This window comes from Rhinopithecus bieti, unplaced genomic scaffold (genome assembly GCF_001698545.2).
Source record: "Rhinopithecus bieti isolate Rb0 unplaced genomic scaffold, ASM169854v2 scaffold_115, whole genome shotgun sequence".
Lineage (NCBI taxonomy): Eukaryota > Metazoa > Chordata > Mammalia > Primates > Cercopithecidae > Rhinopithecus > Rhinopithecus bieti.
This window is the reverse complement of record NW_016803181.1, coordinates 292,623-312,266: the sequence shown is the minus strand read 5'-3', so window position 1 is coordinate 312,266 and position 19,644 is coordinate 292,623. Positions and strand designations below refer to the sequence as shown.

The 19,644-nt window shown below is 40.9% G+C and overlaps 1 protein-coding gene across 1 annotated transcript in view; it reads left to right on the top strand.

The window, feature by feature from the left end:
* EIF2AK4 (eukaryotic translation initiation factor 2 alpha kinase 4) overlaps positions 1 to 19,644 on the top strand; it is a 109,946-nt gene that overhangs the window by 57,217 nt on the left and 33,085 nt on the right. Inside the window, exons 13-22 of the mRNA XM_017867694.1 lie at positions 1,179 to 1,262; positions 3,030 to 3,152; positions 5,230 to 5,334; positions 7,128 to 7,182; positions 7,732 to 7,811; positions 12,129 to 12,230; positions 13,893 to 13,946; positions 16,159 to 16,395; positions 18,203 to 18,278; positions 18,985 to 19,106. Of these exons, the coding sequence (XP_017723183.1) occupies positions 1,179 to 1,262; positions 3,030 to 3,152; positions 5,230 to 5,334; positions 7,128 to 7,182; positions 7,732 to 7,811; positions 12,129 to 12,230; positions 13,893 to 13,946; positions 16,159 to 16,395; positions 18,203 to 18,278; positions 18,985 to 19,106 (1,038 nt within the window). The remainder of the gene's footprint in view (positions 1 to 1,178; positions 1,263 to 3,029; positions 3,153 to 5,229; positions 5,335 to 7,127; positions 7,183 to 7,731; positions 7,812 to 12,128; positions 12,231 to 13,892; positions 13,947 to 16,158; positions 16,396 to 18,202; positions 18,279 to 18,984; positions 19,107 to 19,644) is intronic.

Genomic DNA, 19,644 nt, shown 5'->3' with positions numbered 1-19,644 from the left:
TGATTTGGCTCTCTGTTTGTCTATTCTTGGTGTATAGGAATGCTTGTGATTTTGCACATTGATTTTGTATCCTGAGACTTTGCTGAAGTTGCTTATCAGCTTAAGGAGATTTTCGGCTGAGACGATGGGGTTTTCTAAATATACAATTAAGTCATCTGCAAACAGAGATAATTTCACTTCCTCTTTTCCTAATTGAATGCCCTTTATTTCTTTCTCTTGCCTGATTGCCCTGGCCAGAACTTCCAACACTATGTTCAATAGGAGTGGGGAGAGAGTGCATCCCTGTCTTGTGCCAATTTTCAAAGGGAGTGCTTCCAACTTTTGCCCATTTGGTATGATACTGGCTGTGGGTTTGTCATAAATGGCTCCTATTATTTTGAGATACGTTCCATCAATACCTAGTTTATTGAGTGTTTTTAGCATGAAGGGGTGTTGAATTTTATCGAAGGCCTTTTCTGCGTCTATTGAGATAATCATGTGGTTTTTGTCTTTGGTTCTGTTTATATGCTGGATTACATTTATTGATTTGCTTATGTTGAACCAGCCTTGCATCCCGGGGATGAAGCCAACTTGATCATAGTGGATAAGCTTTTTGACGTGCTGCTTGATTCGGTTTGCCAGTATTTTATTGAGGATTTTTGCATCGATGTTCATCAGGGATATTGGCCTGCAATTTTCTTTTGTTGTTGTGTCTCTGACAGGTTTTGGTATTCGGACGATACTGGCCTCATAAAAAGAGTTAGGGAGGATTCCCTCTTTTTCTATTGCTTGGAATAGTTTTGGAAGGAATGGTACTGGCTTCTCTAACTACCATCAGAGAATACTATAAACACCTCTACACAAATAAACTAGAAAATCTAGAAGAAATGTATAAATTCCTGGATACGTACACCCTCCCAAGACTAAACCAGGAAGAAGTTGAATCCCTGAATAGGCCAATAACAAGTTCTGAAATTGAGGCAGTAATTAATAGCCTCCCAACCCAAAACACACCAGGATTCACAGCCAAATGCTTTGAGCTTCTAAGGACAGTGGTTATGTTCTGCTTACTGACTTCTCCTTAAGGCAACAGGGTGGCCCTGTGTTGGGGGTGGGCACAAATACTTGATGATGATGATGATGATTGTGCTTAATTTTGGCTTCCATTTTGAGTTATTGTGTGTTTCCTTTTGGGTTAGGATGAAGACTGCAGTGAAAAGAATGGCTGCCATGAAAGTGAGCCATCAGTGACGACCGAGGCTGTGCACTACCTCTACATCCAGGTGAGGTCGTGGTGTGTAGTTAGGTGATACAGCAACACCCAGTAGTGGCTGATGGGCCTGTTTCAGGGTATTGGAACAAGATAATGGGCAGAGGAGGGCTTACTGCCACTACCAAAGATTAATTGGCCGAGAGGATTACCATATGGAGGCCCTTTTCCCCAGCCTGGAATTCTTGCTTTCCTACAGCTTATCAGGAGGTGCCATAGGGTAGCTCTGGGCTCAGGCTGTGTAAGTTCACATCCTGGATCCACCCGTTAGGACTGCGTGAACTTGGGCAAGGTTCTTCAGCATCTTGTGCCTCAGTTTCCCCATCTATAAATTACATAATAGTAACTCTTATACACTAATAAAGAATAAATAACATGTGAAGTACTTAGAACCATATCTGAGTTCCATAAATGCTAGACTGCATGAGCACAGAAACTCCACTTTGCCTAACTAACTGAATCTGGACAAGTAAGATGTGATGCACACATGCCTGTACATGCAAAAGTAACACCAATGTGACTTTAGGCAAAGTGGCTTGTCCTGGAACCTCTGGAGACCAACGCACAGGCAAGCCAGTTCCAATGGGGCATGACTAAGAAGCCTGGGCTTTGGCCTGCCTACCTGCCAGAGCAGCAGTATCCTAAACAAGGATGGGCTCTGCTAGTAGAGGAGTGGCCATAAAACAAAGAAGTCTTTCCTCTGCCCCAAGCGAACAAGACTGTGGGTCACTGTTAGTATTTCAGTCATAACTGCCAGCAGGCAGATCTTTAAATGTGAGATACAGAACTGTGCGGAAAAAGGAACCCTCAGACAAGTTACAGCATTTCGAATGAGATGAGTTAGGTATTTGCTTTCCTGGAGTTGGAGCTGGTTTTAGGTATTCCATAACATAAATATCTTAGAGGTACCACTTACACAGATAATAAAGCATTGGTCCCCCAAACTGCTATTTATCCTCTATTATATTCCATTACCTTCTACACAATTAGAATGAAATAGAAGTACACGAAGGAGTTGCATCCGACATGCATCAGGATCACGGTGTGGGCATCAGAGGAGGCCTTGTGAGGCCTGGAGAGTGAGCCAGAGTTTACTGACAGTTATTCTGAAGATGATAGAACAAAAGCTAATCTCCCTCTTTTTAAAAACAATAAAACCTTTCTTCATGAGAAATCTCAACTCTGGCACTAGTTGAAGCATATAGGCTAGTTTCATAAATCAGATGGTACATGTCGATTGAAGATTTAAGTCATGTTGCGCCGTTTTCTGATATATGAATACACTCAAGAAGGGGTGAGACAGAGCGAGCCCCTGTCTCACTGTTCCAAGAAGACTTGAATGTTTTAATATTTACAATATTTTGCTCTGAACTTGAAGGTCATTTGTCTTTAATGTAAGAAAAGCTAATGACATCATTAGATTAACTAACTATCCTTGTAAATTTGGGTTTGGAAGCTATCTTGTAAAATTTTACTACATTCTCAGTTTTTTTATATTAATTGTGATAAATATTTTAAACAAGTCATATTTTTAAATAAGCAATAATATAAAAAATTAAAATGATTATGTTGGAGTGCTAAGATTATGCATATTTACCCCAAGGTATTTTTTTAATACTGTTGGTTTCTTTTTCAGTGTAAAAAACCAAGTCTTTCCCATAACTGTTTAAAACCCATGGTACGGGTTTAAAATGGAGGATTATGTAAATTGAAGTTATACTCCTTAGCTTAAACCTGTTGTGTAATCAAATTCTCCTGATTTGTCCTTGTCTGTACATAGATGGAGTACTGTGAGAAGAGCACTTTACGAGACACCATTGACCAGGGACTGTATCAAGACACCGTCAGACTCTGGAGACTTTTTCGAGAGATTCTGGATGGATTAGCTTATATCCATGAGAAAGTAAACTTTACAACATTTCATATCTGAAGACTTATGTTTACAAAAATTTATGCATAAAAGTATCAAATGTAAGATTGAAGAAAAACTGAAATAGAGGGAAAGCTAATAGAACAAAGTGTCAAAGACAACAAAATATTACAAAATATCAGAGTATAACATTAAAAAATGTTAAGAAAACTTTAAAGGTTAGGACAGGGATCAGCAAACTGTGGCCCACAAGCCAAATCTAACCCACTGCCTGTTCTTGTATGGCCTGTGAGCTAATAATGGCTCCTACATTTTTAAATGGTTGTAAAAAATTAAAAGGATATTTCATGACACATAAAAATTACATGAAATTCAAATTCCAGTGCTCCCAAGGTTATTGGAACATAGCTATGCTCATTTGTTTACATATTGCCTATGGTGGTTTTTTTTCCATAACAGCAGATTTGAGTAGTTGCAACAGGGACTGTAAAGCCTAAAGTATTTACTCTCTGGCCCTTTACAGAAAAAATTTGTTAATCTCTGGGAGAGGAGAAAATATTTGAACATGTAGGGAATGTGAGGATTATTCCTTGAGTGCTTTAGAATTAGGGCCAGGTGTGGTGGCTCACACCTGTAATCCCAGCACTTTGGGAGGTCGAGGTGGGTGGATCACTTGAGGTCAGGAATTCAAGACCAGACTGGTCAACATGGTGAAACCCCATCTCTACTAAAATTACAAAAATTAGCTGAGTGTGGTGGTGCACACTTGTAATCCCAGCTGCTTGGGAGGCTGAGGCAGGAGAATCATTTGAACCTGGGAGGTGGAGGTTGCAGTGAGCTGAGATTGTACCACTGCGCTCCAGCCTAGGTGGCAGTAAGACTTCATCTCAAAAAAGAGAAGAAAAGAATTAAGCAAGAATGTGATTAATATTTGCCAAGTTATTTGATTCTAACAGAATTAGTGCCGCCCTTGATAGGAACACAGAGAAACCAGAAAGTCATCTAGCAAGAAGAGAAATGAGACTTTCTGAGTAAAGTAGCTTGTCACATGTCTAAAAATGTCATTTTAAAGCTAGAAATTGCCATAATAATGTAAATGCTAATGGGCCTAGCTTCAGGATGAAACACTGCTTACATTTTAAAAATGGGATTGTCTAATGCATTAACCAATATAAATTCATTATTTTTTTCCTTTGCCTCAAATTTCTTTAACCTTAAAATGTTTATACTGTACCGTATTTATACTGAGAAGCAAGGGCTGTAATTTACACATGTGTAGTTTATAAATGATTTGGTAGAAGCAGAATTTGCAAGGTTAGAAATGAAAATGAGTTCTGATGAGGGCCGTTTAAGCTGTATTACTGTGATTTTATCCTGGGATGCTAGAACAGTGCCCCCTGTGCTTGCTTCCACTCCATCCAGTTTGCTCAGTATTGGCTAACCATTTGCTGGCATCTAACACGGTGCCATACCTAGAAATACAGGGAGGCACAAGTATGTGTCCCATGCTTGCGAGGGACTTCTTGCTTCTAGAGGGAGCCAGAATTTACCTTCATGTAATGGTAAAAGAGATCGTTATTTTCTATATTATAATGCATGAAACAATACACATTACAAGCCATTAGGAAAATGAGAAAGCAGTCTTATGTAAACAAGTAATTATTGCACACCTACTGTGTGTGCTGGGGATGCCAAGTTGGTACAGTGCAAATGCATGGAAAAAAGCAAGAGTATCCTATGAAGGGAAGATGATACAAAGAAAGGAATAGAAGAAGCAATAAAAATGGTGTGTCTCTGTGACCAGAGCAGAGGTTTTGTGACGTAGCAGGGGTAAAGGTAACTTAGTGAACCCAGTGGAAGGGGCCTTAGATGCCACAGGGAACTATTTAGAATTCACCTGGTCAGGATACCACCAGGTAGAACTAGGAGATGGTAAAGAGGTCATAGGACAGTCAGGAGACATTGCAGAGGCCAGACAGCCTGGACCAGGGCGGTCTGTGGGAGAACACCTCGTACGATTTTCATCACTAGGTTGGCCTTTTAAATTAGGAAGTAGGTATAACTTTATGCATGGGAAACCATTGTTTACTTCTTCACTGTCTTTCAACAGGGAATGATTCACCGGGATTTGAAGCCTGTCAACATTTTTTTGGATTCTGATGACCATGTGAAAATAGGTGATTTTGGTTTGGCGACAGACCATCTAGCCTTTTCTGTAAGTATTTTAAAATTTAGACTGTACCTAAAAACAGACTCAGATGCCTTGATAATCCTGAAAGTGTTAGCAGATAGAATAGTGCATTCAGAGAACTATGCTGTCTAATCCTCAGGAGATTACACAAACCTGAAGGGGCATGCTGCGAATGATCTTGTAGGCTTTGAAATTGTGAGTATATTTTTTTGAGTGTATTCCCCTTGAGGGACACAAAATTATTGGCTTGGGAACAATATTGTGGTCAAAGGCATACAGTACTTTATGAAATCATTTGATATTTTGGTCTACATGCCTGGCCCTGGACTAGATGCTTTATACCTTAGAGGCTTTTGTTGGTTTGGGGAAATGAGGCTCAAAAACATAAAACACCAGGAGAGCATACGGTTGTGAGGATCAAGAAAGGCTGGATAACAACAGTAGCATTTCAGATGTCCTTAAATGGTGGGTGGGAGTCCAAAAGGTGGAGGTTGGGGGCAGGGCCTGGTGACACCAGGATGGGGATTCCAGAAAGAAAGCACAGCCTGAGCAGAGGCCCCAGGGTAAGCAGACTTGGCTGTCGGAAGACTAGCATACTGTCTGACTGGCCAAAACTGTGAGGTGCAGGGGAGAGTGAGAGGATGCAGGGCAGTTGAGGAGTCATTGGAAGGTTGGGCAGTCTTTTAGGTGGTAGGCCATGCCGGGGAAAGAATTTTACTTCACATTATAAACCCAACTTATTAGGCACCAAGATCTGTAGGAAATGCAGTTAATTCCAAGGGTGATCAGGAAAGGAAAGTAGGATTTGAGTTAATGGTCAGAACAACCATTGGGGCCAAGTTAGAAGGTGAGACTAGGAGTAGAAATGGAGGAGAGGGAAGGCGGACAGTAAGGACACGGTCCCAATCATGCTCCCCATGGAGCATATGGGAGAGTGCTGAGACCAAGGATGGGCCAGATGGTGGGAATCTTGATCCCCAAACTAAAGAATTTAACTTGATGCCTGGAAGGCTGTAGCATAGTGAGATAGGTAAGAGCTCAGGCTCTGGAGTCTCACCGACCTGGAATAGAATCCTATCTCTGCCACTGCTTTGTAGCATGATCTTGGACAACTAATTAACTTCTCAATACCTCATCTGTAAAGTGTGCCTAATACTAGTGCCTAGCTCAAAAAGTTATCAGCAAGATAAATAAGAATGCAGGTAAAGCACCTAGAACAGTGCCCAGCACTAAGAATGTTGAAGCTGGTGTTACTGATGGTGATGGCTTATAATGGGAAGCACCTATTACAAATGCAGACATAACAATAGTGACTTAGGGTATTGACAACACTGTGGCACATAGTGGAGCGAGGTGAGGCTACCTGGGAGGTGTTAGCCATGAGCAAGGGTGGAACACATTTGCTGAGCAGCCTCTAGGAAAGAAGAGTAAAAATTGATGCAGAGAAAGTAACAGCAGTGAGGAAATTGAAAGATGAACTTGTTTTTAATACATTCTTACTCTTCTTAGAAAATGCCAAAATGTTTTTGGCATTTGCAACATGAAAATAAATTGGTTTCTCTAAGTGTTTGCATATTTCTGTCCTAAAGAAAGAGTTGTATAGTGATTGCCCCCCTCCCTCTTGATTTCATTGGGTTTTCTGAGAGCCTTGCATTAGTGGGTTGAGTAAACTAGAAAAAAAATTAAAACTCAAAGCATTATTATATTATTTTGATTTTCATGTAATATTTCCTCAGTCTTCATTTAGAAACGGACAAGCCATTCTCATGGAATAATATCATGTTTTGATTGGATATTTGGCTTACTTATGTTTTTAGGCTGACAGCAAACAAGACGATCAGACAGGAGACTTGATTAAGTCAGACCCTTCAGGTAAACCCAGAAGACTGTATATTTCATCCATGTGTTAAAGACCCCAGAATTTCTTAACCTGAAACCGGCTTTTTACTTGTAAAGGTTTTATTGTACAGCAGATTTTAATTGTTCCTTAAGTTAACAAAATTATGGAAATGCTTTAATTTTTTTTTCCTTTTCAATTTATTAATTGTTCTTTGAACTTTAAGAAATTAGAGCTTCAGTGAGTAGAATAATTGGCTCCCAGGCGTAGACAGTTTTATTTTGTCTAACCTCTGCTGGTAATGTGAGGTTACCTCATAACCTAGTCCATCTGGAGTCTTCTTGCCTGGCACTGTCCCTCCTCTGCAATAGCAAAGACATCCTTGTGTAGAACAGAGTGTGTGGCCATATGTGACTTATGGTTATTCATTTGGTCCAATGCATGTTGCTGCTTCCTGTGAGTGGCGTAGACAGTTAGCAGATCATGCCTCACTTTTAAGAAGCCTTTTTTGTTTGTTTGTTTTAGTTTGTGTCATCTGTAAGTCCTATTATTGGGAAGTTTTCCCTCTGTTTTCCTCCACACAGGTCACTTAACTGGGATGGTTGGCACTGCTCTCTATGTAAGCCCAGAGGTCCAAGGAAGCACCAAATCTGCATACAACCAGGTAAGGGGTTTTGTGGGGAAAAGGAACCTGAAAATTAAGGAAATAGGACATCTAGATCATGGCATTTGGGGATTAGTCCCAGCTAAAATAGTCAGGACATCCACTTGTTCACACTCTAGGAAGGACTCATGGTCCCAATAATAGTGGCTGAAACTGGCACTGCTGCTGCCGGGAGCTTACAGTCCATCCATCCATCCATCCATCCATCCACTCACCATCCATCCATCCATCCATCCACCCATCCATCTACCCGTCCGTCCATCCATCCATCCATCCATCCATCCATCCATCCATCCATCCATCTACTCACCATCCATCCACCCATCCATCCACCCATCCATCTACCCGTCCGTCCATCCATCCATCCATCCATCCATCCATCCAAAGAATGTGAGAACTAACCCCTATCTTGGGCAAGGTGCCAGGAACAGATGTGGCTCCAGCCCTCAGGGAGCTTGTCCACTGGTGGATGAAGCAGACAGCAAATAAGTAAAAAATGAAAGATATAATCACAAATTGTGGTGAGGGCTAGGAAGAAAAGAAATGGAGCTGAGTGACAAAGAGAACAGATTGACCAAAGAAGATCTCTTGAGAGGATGGCATTTAGGATAAAGGATGAGAAAGGACAAGCCACACAGAGTTGGGGGCTGACACATGCCAGGGAGATGGTGAGAAGCAGAGGAAAGTGCACACATAAAGAGGAAGCCCTGGGTGAGAGAGAGCTTCGTACATTTAAGACAGTCAAAAGGAAGGCTAGTGTGGCCACAGTGTGGCAAGCAACAGGGGAGAGAGGCATGAAGTGAAGCTGGAAAAGAAGGCAGGGAAAGATCACACAGGGCCAGGTTGGCCTGGATAAGGAGTGTGCATTTAATTTGAAGTACACAGGGAGCCACTGAAGAATCTTGAGCAAGAGAGTTCACTCTGGCTGCTGCAAGGAGGCTCTGCAGGAGGTCCAGGGAGGGCGGTTGGCAGCTGGAACTGGACTCCTAGCAGTAGAAATGGAGAGAAGTGTGCTGATTTAGGAAGGGAATTGAGAGATTTCCCCAATGGAATGGATGTTGGGTGAGAATGAGGAAGGGAAAAAATCCAGGGCTGAGGTTTCTTCCTGGAGCACCTGGGTGAAGAGTAGTTGACTGAAGTGAAGAAACCTAGGGAAAGACATAAGGGGAAGGAAGAGAAGATGACAGAAAAATTCAGTTTGAGGCATGTTAGTTTGAAATATCTGATGAGAAATCCAATTAGAGATGTTGAGTAGACTGTTAGAGACCCAACACTTGAGTTCAGAGGAATGGTGAGAATCAGAAGTATAAATTTGAAATCAGCACACAGATAGGATTTAAAGCTATGAGACTGGATGAGATCACTTAGGGCAAGAGTGTAAAGCTGAACTTTAAAAACACTTTAGGTGCCAGGCATGGTGGTTCATGCCTATAATCCCAGGACTTTGGGAGGCTAAGGCGGGAAGATTGCCTGAGCTCAGGAGTTCAAAACCAGCCTGGGTAATATAGCGAGACCTCATCTCTACTGAATATCAAAAAAATTAGCCTGGCCTGGTGGCACACATCTGTAGTCCCAGCTCCTCAGGAGGCTGAGGTGGGAGGACTGCTTGAGGCCAGGAGATTGAGGCTGCAGTGAGCTATGATCATGCCAGTGCACTCCAGCCTGGGCAGTGGAGCAAGACCCTTTCTGAATCAATTATATATGTATAAAAGAAAATACATTAGGAAAGCAATTTGCATCAAAGCAACTGCTCAGGCTTGCAATGGAGATTCAAGCCTGGGTTTTGGTTCTGACAGGGAGCATTGGACAACAACATAAAGTTGGAACAGACCTCTAAGTACCTGGTGAGGGTGAGGGTTAGAGTATCGGGAGATGGGTTGCACACACTGTGAGTGTGGGCAGACACCTTTAGTCTTTTTTTTCTTTTTTTTTTTTTTTTTTGAGATGGAGTCTCGCTCTTTTCACCCAGGCTGAAGTGCAATGGTAGAATATCAGCTCACTGCAAACTCCGCCTCCCAGGTTCAAGCGATTCTCCTGCTTCAGCCTCCTGAGTAGCTGGGATTACAGACGCCCGTCACCACATCTGACTAATTTTTGTATGTTTAGTAGAGACAGGGTTTCGCCATGTTGGCCAGGCTGGTCTCAAACTCCTGACCTCAGGTGATCCACCTGCCTCGGCCTCCCAAAGTCCTGGGATTACAGGCATGAGCCACCGCACCTGGCCATATATACATATTTTTTAAAAAACCGAAGCGGGTGCTTCTTAGACATGAGTAGTAAATATCCCTGAGTGGTGGGATCATGAGATTGCTGTTTTATTCTTGATGCTTTTGTTCTATGCTTTCTGTAGCCAACACGTATAGGAAATGCCACAGTGAATGTTTTTAAGACATCAGAGGTCAAGAGTATTTCTTGAAAATGGCTTCCATTGTCCTGAAAGCGGCTCTGCACCTCTGTGCCCTTGACCATGTACAGTCTTTTCCTCGGCAGCCGTGCCATGCTTGGCTTCCTCAGACACACTCCCTTCCCAACGCCATCTTCTCCTTCATGGCACGCTACTTAGATTTTCTCTGCACTGACTTGTCTTTATGCTTCTTTTTTCTTTTTATTATAGATACTTTTTTTGTTTTTGTCAATTATTTAATAGTTATCTTGATTATTTATATCCTTCTAGTTTTTTGACTTTACTGTTTTTTTCTCTAGCTTTTTGTTTTATTTTTACTTATTTGTTATTTTTTTCCTAGCTTATGGAGGTATGATTGACAAAACTTGTCTATATTTAGGGTGTACAATGTGATGTTTTGATGTATGTATACATTGTGAAATGATTACCACAACGAAGCTGACGAACATTCCCATCACCTCACCTGGTTTCCATTTTTTATGTGTGGTAAGAACACTTGAGAGCTACTTTCTTAGCAAACCTCAAGAATACAATGCATTATTATTCATTATAGTCACCATGCTGTGCTTTAGATCTCCAGAATGTATTCATTTTATAACTGAAAATGTGTGCCCTTTGACCAGCATCTCCCCTTGACCCCTAGTCCCCAGCCCCTGGTAGCCACCACTGTGTTCTCTATTACTGTGGGTTTGACTTTTATTTAGATTCCACATACCAGTGAGATCATACAGTATTTGCCTTTCTGTGTCTAGCTTATTTCACCTAATATAATGTCCTCCAGGTTCATCCATGTTGTCACAAATGGCAAGATTCTCTTCTTTTTGAAGGCCATATGACCTTGTAGTCAGGAACTGGCCTTTTCTATCAGCTGTGGATTTTGGTCTGTGTTTCACTTTAAAGATGATTAGCCAAGATGCGAAACAAAGCAAATTTTTTTCTTTCTTTCTGTCTTTTTTTCTTTTTTTTTTTTTTGAGACGGAGTCTCACTCTGTCACCCAGGCTGGAGTGCAGTAGCGCGATCTCAGCTCACTGCTAGCTCTGCCTCCCGGGTTCACGCCATTCTCCTGCCTCGGCCTCTCAAGTAGCTGAGACTACAGGTGCCCGCCACCACACCTGGCTAATTTTTTGTATTTTTTAGTAGAGACTGGGTTTCACCGTGTTAGTCAGGATGGTCTCAATCTCGTGATCTCATGACCCACCCACCTCAACCTCCTGAAGTGCTGCGATTACAGCCGTGAGCCACCACACCTGGCCTAAAACAAAGCAGATTCTTATGATCAATCTCAGTTGTCCTTGCTCTTCAGCCATTATTTCCAGTTTTCAATCAGTGGTTTTCTATTGTCTGTGGCTACAACTAAACCAATTACCATTAATTTTCTAGGAAGGCCAGGCGTGGTGGCTCATGCCTGTAATCCCAGCACTTTAGGAGGCCAACATGGGTGAATCACTTGAGTCCAGGAGTTGGAGACCAGCCTGGGCAACAGTCTCTACAAAAAATACACACAAAAAAATTAGCTGGGCATGGTGGTGCACGCCTGTAGTCCCAGCTACTTGGGAGGCTGAGGTGGAAGGATTGCTTGAGCCTAGGAGGCAGAGGTTGCAGTAAGCCAAGTTTGCACCACTGCACTTCAGCGTGGGTGACAGAGTGAGACCCTGCCTCAAAAAAGAAAAACAATTTCTATGAAAATGTTTAAAGACATCATGCCAAATATTTTGTCATCATCTAAATACAAAATATATCATTTAGCCTTTATAACCATAATTTTTGAGAACAAATCTTCACATTTTTCCAGTGTGACCTGTTTTGTACTCATACAAACTTTATTTCAGCTAACAATGCTTATCCTATAATTCCCTGGTAAATTACGCTTTCGTATCAAGGCTCTCTAAATGCAATTATTTTTCCGTCTCAGAAAGTGGATCTCTTCAGCCTGGGAATTATCTTCTTTGAGATGTCCTATCACCCCATGGTCACGGCTTCGGAAAGGATCTTCGTTCTCAACCAGCTCAGAGATGTATGTATCACGTGTCTCAGTACCTACATTTCCAGTAACCCGAATCTTAGCACAGAGATCAGAATTCAAAGCAGGATATTTTTCTGGTATTTATAATATAGAAAAGGCTGTCCTACTATAATTTTAATGACTCATGTATTCAGATATGCGAGACTAACCAGTTTTCCCATTTTTAGTGAAACGTTTTTCTGAGCAAAGGAAGTCACCTCAGTTAAGTTCTTGAAATAGCAGTTTTGGGAGCCAAATATCATCAGCATGTAGGAGGGATCTTACTGGTCTCTCTACTACGTTTCTACAGCGAGGCTAGTGGAACCCCACCTCCGATGATGAAAAACTTGCCCCAGTTTTGTTTGTTTTTGGAAATCTTACCTGGAGAAATTGCTAGGTTATAGCTGCTTTTTAAAAAATTATTCTGAGATTTACTCTTGATTTTAAAACAAAGGAAGAAGCCACAAAATTGGATTTGATATTAATATGGTTATAACAAGGGAGTAGATTGTAAGAATAATGGGTATTTAGTTCTAGAAGTGAAAGATGCCTGTTGAGTGGACCAGGTGTAGTAATGTCTAAAGAAAACTACCGAGACCAGAAGTTAAAATGAGTCTGAAAAAAATGTCTGCCCCTTGAAATGTTTTTCCCAATGAAATTTCCATTTGTGTTCTTGGGATTAATCCTTGCCTCTTTTACTGCCTGAGCTAAAAAAGGACCCACGTTACACGTGCGAGATCAGAGGTGCCCATGAGCAAACGCATTAAGATGAAAGTGAGGAATGAGGTTTGGGTGAAGGTAATTTAAATTCACATATTTATGAGCAAGACTTCTGGAGAGCCGCCTTCTTTCTTACTGAGCAGAGTGAAGCAGGAATATCTATTAAGTTAATTCATAAACACAGTAACTAGAATGCAGTAAGAATACTCCTGTATTCCACTGAAAGAATACTTCTCTGGATAGTTTTGAAAACAATGAAATTATTTTACTGTCAGTACAACGTGGACAGCTGTGCTCGTAAAGTATAGGACTAAGTGAAGTGATTACTATTGCCTTGCCTTGATTGGAATACTCTTAGATGATTGTGTCCTTAATGAAGTGCCTTTCTTTAGTCTAAAATTCATGTTTATTTACCAGAAAGGTGAGAACTTTTGGGGAAGTAGAGATTTTTTTTCTCTTACTCTATCTGTGTTGGTAGATGGGTGTTTTTTTGTTTGTTTGTTTGTTTGCCTTTTTTCATCTACATGTTTAATAAAACTACTTTGTTGTTCTCCGAAGCCATTAGATTTTTACTTTGTACTCAGATGTGCTTTCTGCCCCTTGAAATTTTTTTCTCAATGAAATTTCCATTTATGATTTTTGGGTTAGTCCTCGCCTCTGTTATTGCCTGAACTAAAAGGGACCAGTGTTATAGTATGTGAGGTCAAAGGTGCGAACAGCATTAGGACAAAAGTGAAGAGTGAGGTTTGGGTGAGGATGTCATTTGCGTAAAGTTTATATTAAAATAATATATATGTAATTGGAAGAATAAGCGTCAGGTTTCAAGAAGGTATCACCTATCTTTCCTTGCTAGCAAATTTTTATTTCTGTATTTGATTTTCTTACTTATGGTGAATAAATGCTTTCACTGTGGCAGTCTGCCAAAACCTTGCTGATTTGAATATATTTTTTTAGCCCACTTCGCCTAAGTTTCCAGAAGACTTTGATGATGGAGAGCATGCAAAGCAGGTAATTTTCTGATGCATCAATTACAATGTCTTCCGTCTTGCATTTTAATTATTATTTTTCTTCTTTTTCAATTAGTAATCTTCTGCCACTCATTCTCTTGTGTCCTGGGAACAACGTGGGGAAAAAATAGCAAAAGATGAAGCACTTTTAGACTTGATCTACACCATAAAAATGCCAAGGGCTGGCACAGAAAATGAACAAACTGCAGGGTTCTTTGTGCAATTCATTGTGCTTTTGAAGTGCTATTTGGACCCTTGGCTTAGCTGTTGAGGAAAAAAAAAAAGAATCCTTTTACAGCTTATTGTTTTTGATAAAGCTTGGGGCTTTAAGAAAAAAATGTAATTTAAAACTGTAATTTTGTTCTGTTTTGTAGTTGCAGTAGCTCAGATTATAGGGCAAGGGCTGCATTTGCTAGACAGTCTTTTGTTACAGTATTTTAAAGCAAAATAATTTCTCCTATATACCATAAATATCTGAGTGTATGTGTGTGTGACTCGTGACATAGGCTAATACTAGCATCCAGCAAATATTTAAAAAAAAAACTATTTTAGTGAATTTGTGTATTGGGCTTCTGGTACACCTTTCTTCTGAATGCCAGTTGTTTGTCTTGGTACAGTGGTTAATACTCTTGTCATACGGAAGTTTATTTCTTAAATTGACTTACTGACAGTTATAATCAAGGCAAATCCCTATTTAAATCATTAATGTTGAGTACAGAAGCATAGATAGAATATTGTATTAATCTGGTGCTTCTTGCTTGCTGGTTATGTATCTGAATGGACAAACCACTTTTCTAGACTTTAATTTCCCCCACCTATAAAATAAAAAGATGAAATACTCCTTATTTGTATTAGCACTAACTCTGTGTCATTTGGTAATGTTTAACATGACGGTTATTTATGGCTGTAGGGACCCATTCTGCCTCATCTGTTTAGTTGGTGAAGGCCATTAGAAATACATTGAGTCATGTTTCTGCTTCTTTTGGTAGCTATTATTGTTTCTGGGTGTCATAAGTAAATGTTCATTTCATAGCCTTTTCTTATAACAAGGTCAGTCTTACTTAGTCGTTCCCCTTGTTGACAGCTATAATGGCCCAAGAACTATACAAACCATTTTTCACCATGAGGACTGCACTTCTACCATCAGATATATACTCCTACCGTTGAGCATTTGAGTCTGGGCTGTACAAATTGGCACCAAAACAAAAACAACAAAACCACAACCACCTCCCATGTCATAGTTATTGCTTTTTAGATGAAAGGAGCAAATGTAGAAGATGCTTATAGAATGAGCATAACATAACTTTTTGCCATGCACATTTACCAGTACAGCAGGGTCTGTTATGCTCAGTAGGGTATTCTTGTTTTTGTCAGTTTAATATACCTTTCATAAAAGTTGTATCATGTCATTTTCTTTCTATATAATACTCCTATATCCCATACAAAGTAATTGCCTGTGTTTTTATTTTACCCTACGACTGGAAGGAGAGTGGGGAGGGGGGACATATTTTAAAGATTTATAATTAGAAAATGCTTAATAAAAGTCCATCTAATAATTGAGGTTTTCTTATCTCAAATATTTCTCTAACTCCTTATAAATCTTTATTATAAACAAGAGGATTAAGCATCATTAAGGAACCTCTCAAAGGTTTAGATTGCCTTCATATGGTTCACTGCTTTAATGAGGTGGCTGTGGAGATATAACAAATGAGTAACATAAATCAAGAGAATTCAAGGGAATGGTATCAATACAAATAACATAAATGGAGAAGAAACCATTAAAATAAGATGTTTTACATTGCTTTTAGGATTCCAGCAGCTATTATGCATTACAATTTCTACCAAAATTAGGCATGTGAAGCTATTTATTTTATCTTTTACACCTTTTATATGATATTTTGTGTGTTTATAAGGCCTAATTTCTGCTTCTATGTAGTTGTCAAGTTGAGTTTTTTTTTGCTTGTGACAATAAAGTATAAAAAGAAGGGGCCTTCTCTTAAGAAATGTTCATACTACATTGTTGCACAACTTTGTCGTCATAATAAAGCAGAAAAAATAATGACCTATTCAGAAATTTCAGAATGCCAGTTAAGTGCAATAATAAAGAATAATGGCACCTTTTCTTTGACCTGAACTGACTACTGACTTGTCCAGAGCATAGCTGAGCATTATCCATTGCGTCCCATCAGCAGTGTGCCTGGGTTTTATTGTAGAAGTCTGTCATCTCCTGGCTGTTAAACCACGATCCAGCAAAACGGCCTACAGCCACAGAACTGCTCAAGAGTGAGCTGCTGCCCCCGCCCCAGATGGAGGAGTCAGAGCTGCATGAAGTGCTGCACCACACACTGACCAACGTGGACGGGAAGGCCTACCGCACCATGATGGCTCAGATCTTCTCCCAACGCATCTCCCCTGCCATCGATTACACCTATGACAGCGACATTCTGAAGGTGGGCTTAAACCACGCTGCACAAAGGGAGCTTCACCTGGTCCACAAAAGGATCAAGCCAGTTTCTCACAGATTCTTTTAATGCCTCCAACAAAGTTCTTATGTGAGGTATTGGAAGCCCCTAAAAGTACATGCAAAATGTGCGTATATGCATTCAGAGAAGAGGATCCATACTTTCAATCACCTACTTGAAGGAGTCCTTGATTTTTCCTCCTCCCCACCCACTCAAGAGATTAAGAAGTAGTGCATACAAAAATTAGCCGGGCGTGGTGGCATGCACCTGTAATCCCAGCTACTCGGGAGGCTGAGGCAGGAGAATCGCTTGAACCCAGGAGGCAGGGAGGTTGCAGTGAGCCAAGATCACGCCACTGCACTCCAGCCTGGGAGACAGAGCAAGATCCCGTCACACACACAAAAAAAAGACAAAGAAAAAGAAACAGTGCATTTAGAGACTGATCCCTAGCCAAAATGCCCAGAGCCAAAAGCATCAACCAGCTCATATCTAGATGAAGTAGAAAGTAGTTCCCGGCCGGGCGCGGTGGCTCAAGGCTGTAATCCCAGCACTTTGGGAGGCCGAGATGGGCGGATCACGAGGTCAGGAGATCGAGACCATCCTGGCTAACACAGTGAAACCCCGTCTCTACTAAAAAATACAAAAAACTAGCCGGGCGAGGTGGCGGGCGCCTGTAGTCCCAGCTACTAGGGAGGCTGAGGCAGGAGAATGGCGTAAACCCAGGAGGCGGAGCTTGCAGTGAGCTGAGATCCGGCCACTGCACTCCAGTCCGGGCGACAGAGCGAGACTCCGCCCCAAAAACAAACAAAAAAAAACAAACAAACAAAAAAAGAAAGTAGTTCCCAGTGCTGGTTGCACATCTACTTCACCTCAGAAACTCTGACAAGGCAGATGCCCAAGTCCCATAGCCCATCTAGTGGCTCAGAATCTCCAGGTGTGAGGCATTTCAGAATCTCGTTAAAAGCTTCCAAGCAGTTTCTGAAGTGTAGCTAGGTTGCCAGTTTGGGGAGACATTTAATTTCTTTTAAAAAGAAAAAAAATCTGAAGCATATTAGTGAAATGTTAAAATTTGATAAAGTTGGATGAGTAGCTAACAGGTGTTTGTTATATTCTCTATATGTTTCTGTATGCTTAAAATATGATATAATTTTAAAAGATAGAGTAGTGGAGGAAGTCATAGTAAAATTTATGGAAGATCAGTATAGATTTTAGAGATCAAACACAGTTTTTACTGGCTGGCAATATTATTATAGAAAGATATTTGCGGGATTATAGGTGACTTTTTTATAGATGTCTTTTTGCTTATCTGTTGTTTCTAAATTTTCTATAGTGAAATGGTACTACTTTTATAATATAAAAGCAAATGAAAAAGCTATTGGCAAAATATGTAAATGCCATGTAGCTTTCAAAAGGCCTGCCATGAATCACCTTGGTATGTGGGAGGGGCCTGATGCTGTCAGGTGGTCGTTGTGCCACAGTATTCCTGAGAGTCAGGGAGAATGTGTTTATTTGATTAGCTCTCTCTGAAAGGCAGTATCACTGTAACCAAGAATTTGGACTTTGAACCCAGGCAACCTTCCCATTGCTTGAAAGGTTAGCTTGTGCTTTCCAAAGCAGGCCATGAAAGGTATGTGTCCTCTTCTCTGATGTGTTCAAAGAGGAAGGGACTTGTCGAGACTTCTTTTTTGAACCTGGAAATAAGCGATGTAGTGCCTACTGCAAGCCACAGGTTAATATCTTAAAGGATCCATTTGATAAGCCTTCAATGATGATGTTTTAATCGGTCCTGTTTTAGGGCAACTTCTCAATCCATACAGCCAAGATGCAGCAGCATGTGTGTGAAACCATCATCCGCATCTTTAAAAGACACGGTATGTATGCCCTTTTAAAAAATGATATTTCTTCTCATAAGACTTTTTTCCTCATTAGAAAGTGCTGTTAGTGTTTGGGCATACCATATTTTACTTTCAAATTCAGTTATAAATAATTGACATCATATGGAATTTAAGCTTATTTTTGAAACTGATTTGAATGCTACAGCCTTGCTGTTAATACTAAAATGCGATTGGTTTGTGGAGTCAGAAATATGACCAAACTGTCAAACTTAACTCTAGGTGAGCTCTCTATTAATAAATGTAGAGAACTAAAGAAAAACTGATGGCCGGGCGCAGTGGCTGAAGCCTGTAATCCCAGCACTTTGGGAGGCCAAGACGGGCGGATCATGAGGTCAGGAGATCGAGACCATCCTGGCTAACATGGTGAAACCCCGTCTCTACTAAAAAATACAAAAAACTAGCCGGGCGAGGTGGCGGCGCCTGTAGTCCCAGCTACTCGGGAGGCTGAGGCAGGAGAATGGCGTAAACCCGGGAGGCAGAGCTTGCAGTGAGCTGAGATCCGGCCACTGCACTCCAGCCTGGGGACAGAGCGAGACTCCCTCTCAAAAAAAAAAAGAAAAACTGATATGATTTCAATGGTCCCAGTAGCGATTACTTAACTGTCAGGTTTGTGTTAATTTTAGGCTACCTCCTAAGAAGAATGTGAACTTGATGATGAGCTATTTTTTCTCATTTGGTGTAGGAGCTGTTCAGTTGTGTACCCCACTGCTGCTTCCCCGAAACAGACAAATATATGAGCACAACGAAGCTGCCCTATTTATGGACCACAGCGGGATGCTGGTGATGCTTCCTTTTGACCTGCGGGTGAGGCTGGGAACACACTGCTGACAATCAGGATGCTGTATCTAGTCACAGGGATGGCATCTCTGTTAAAGGATTTTTTCCCTAGGCTTATATTATAAATATCACCTTTAGGAAATGTATTCTTGAGGAAGTTGTCAGATTGAGAGCATTGTTGGAGTGGAGGAAATGTTTGGTCCTAAATGCCCCCACCTTCCTAATAGCACAGGTGTTTATGACTCTAGGAACTGGAGGAACCCTGCATTGCAGGTGCCACATGTGTACCTCAGTGTTGAGTGACCACAGCAGGTTAACCCCACCCACTCAGACAAATAAATGTAGTTTGTTTGTTTTTTTAAACCTCCTGGCTAGATCTTCAGTAAACATCCTAACATGTTAATGCCTAGAACAGTTCAATTATTCTAACAGCAAGTGTCTCTCCTAATTGGGTATGCTGAGTTTTGCCTGTCCTGCTTTCTTCTGACCCCCAGGGATCCCGACAACAGCAGCAGTCTTACTAGTCTTTCACTCACACAGTGTTGGCTGCTGACAAGCTGTCTGT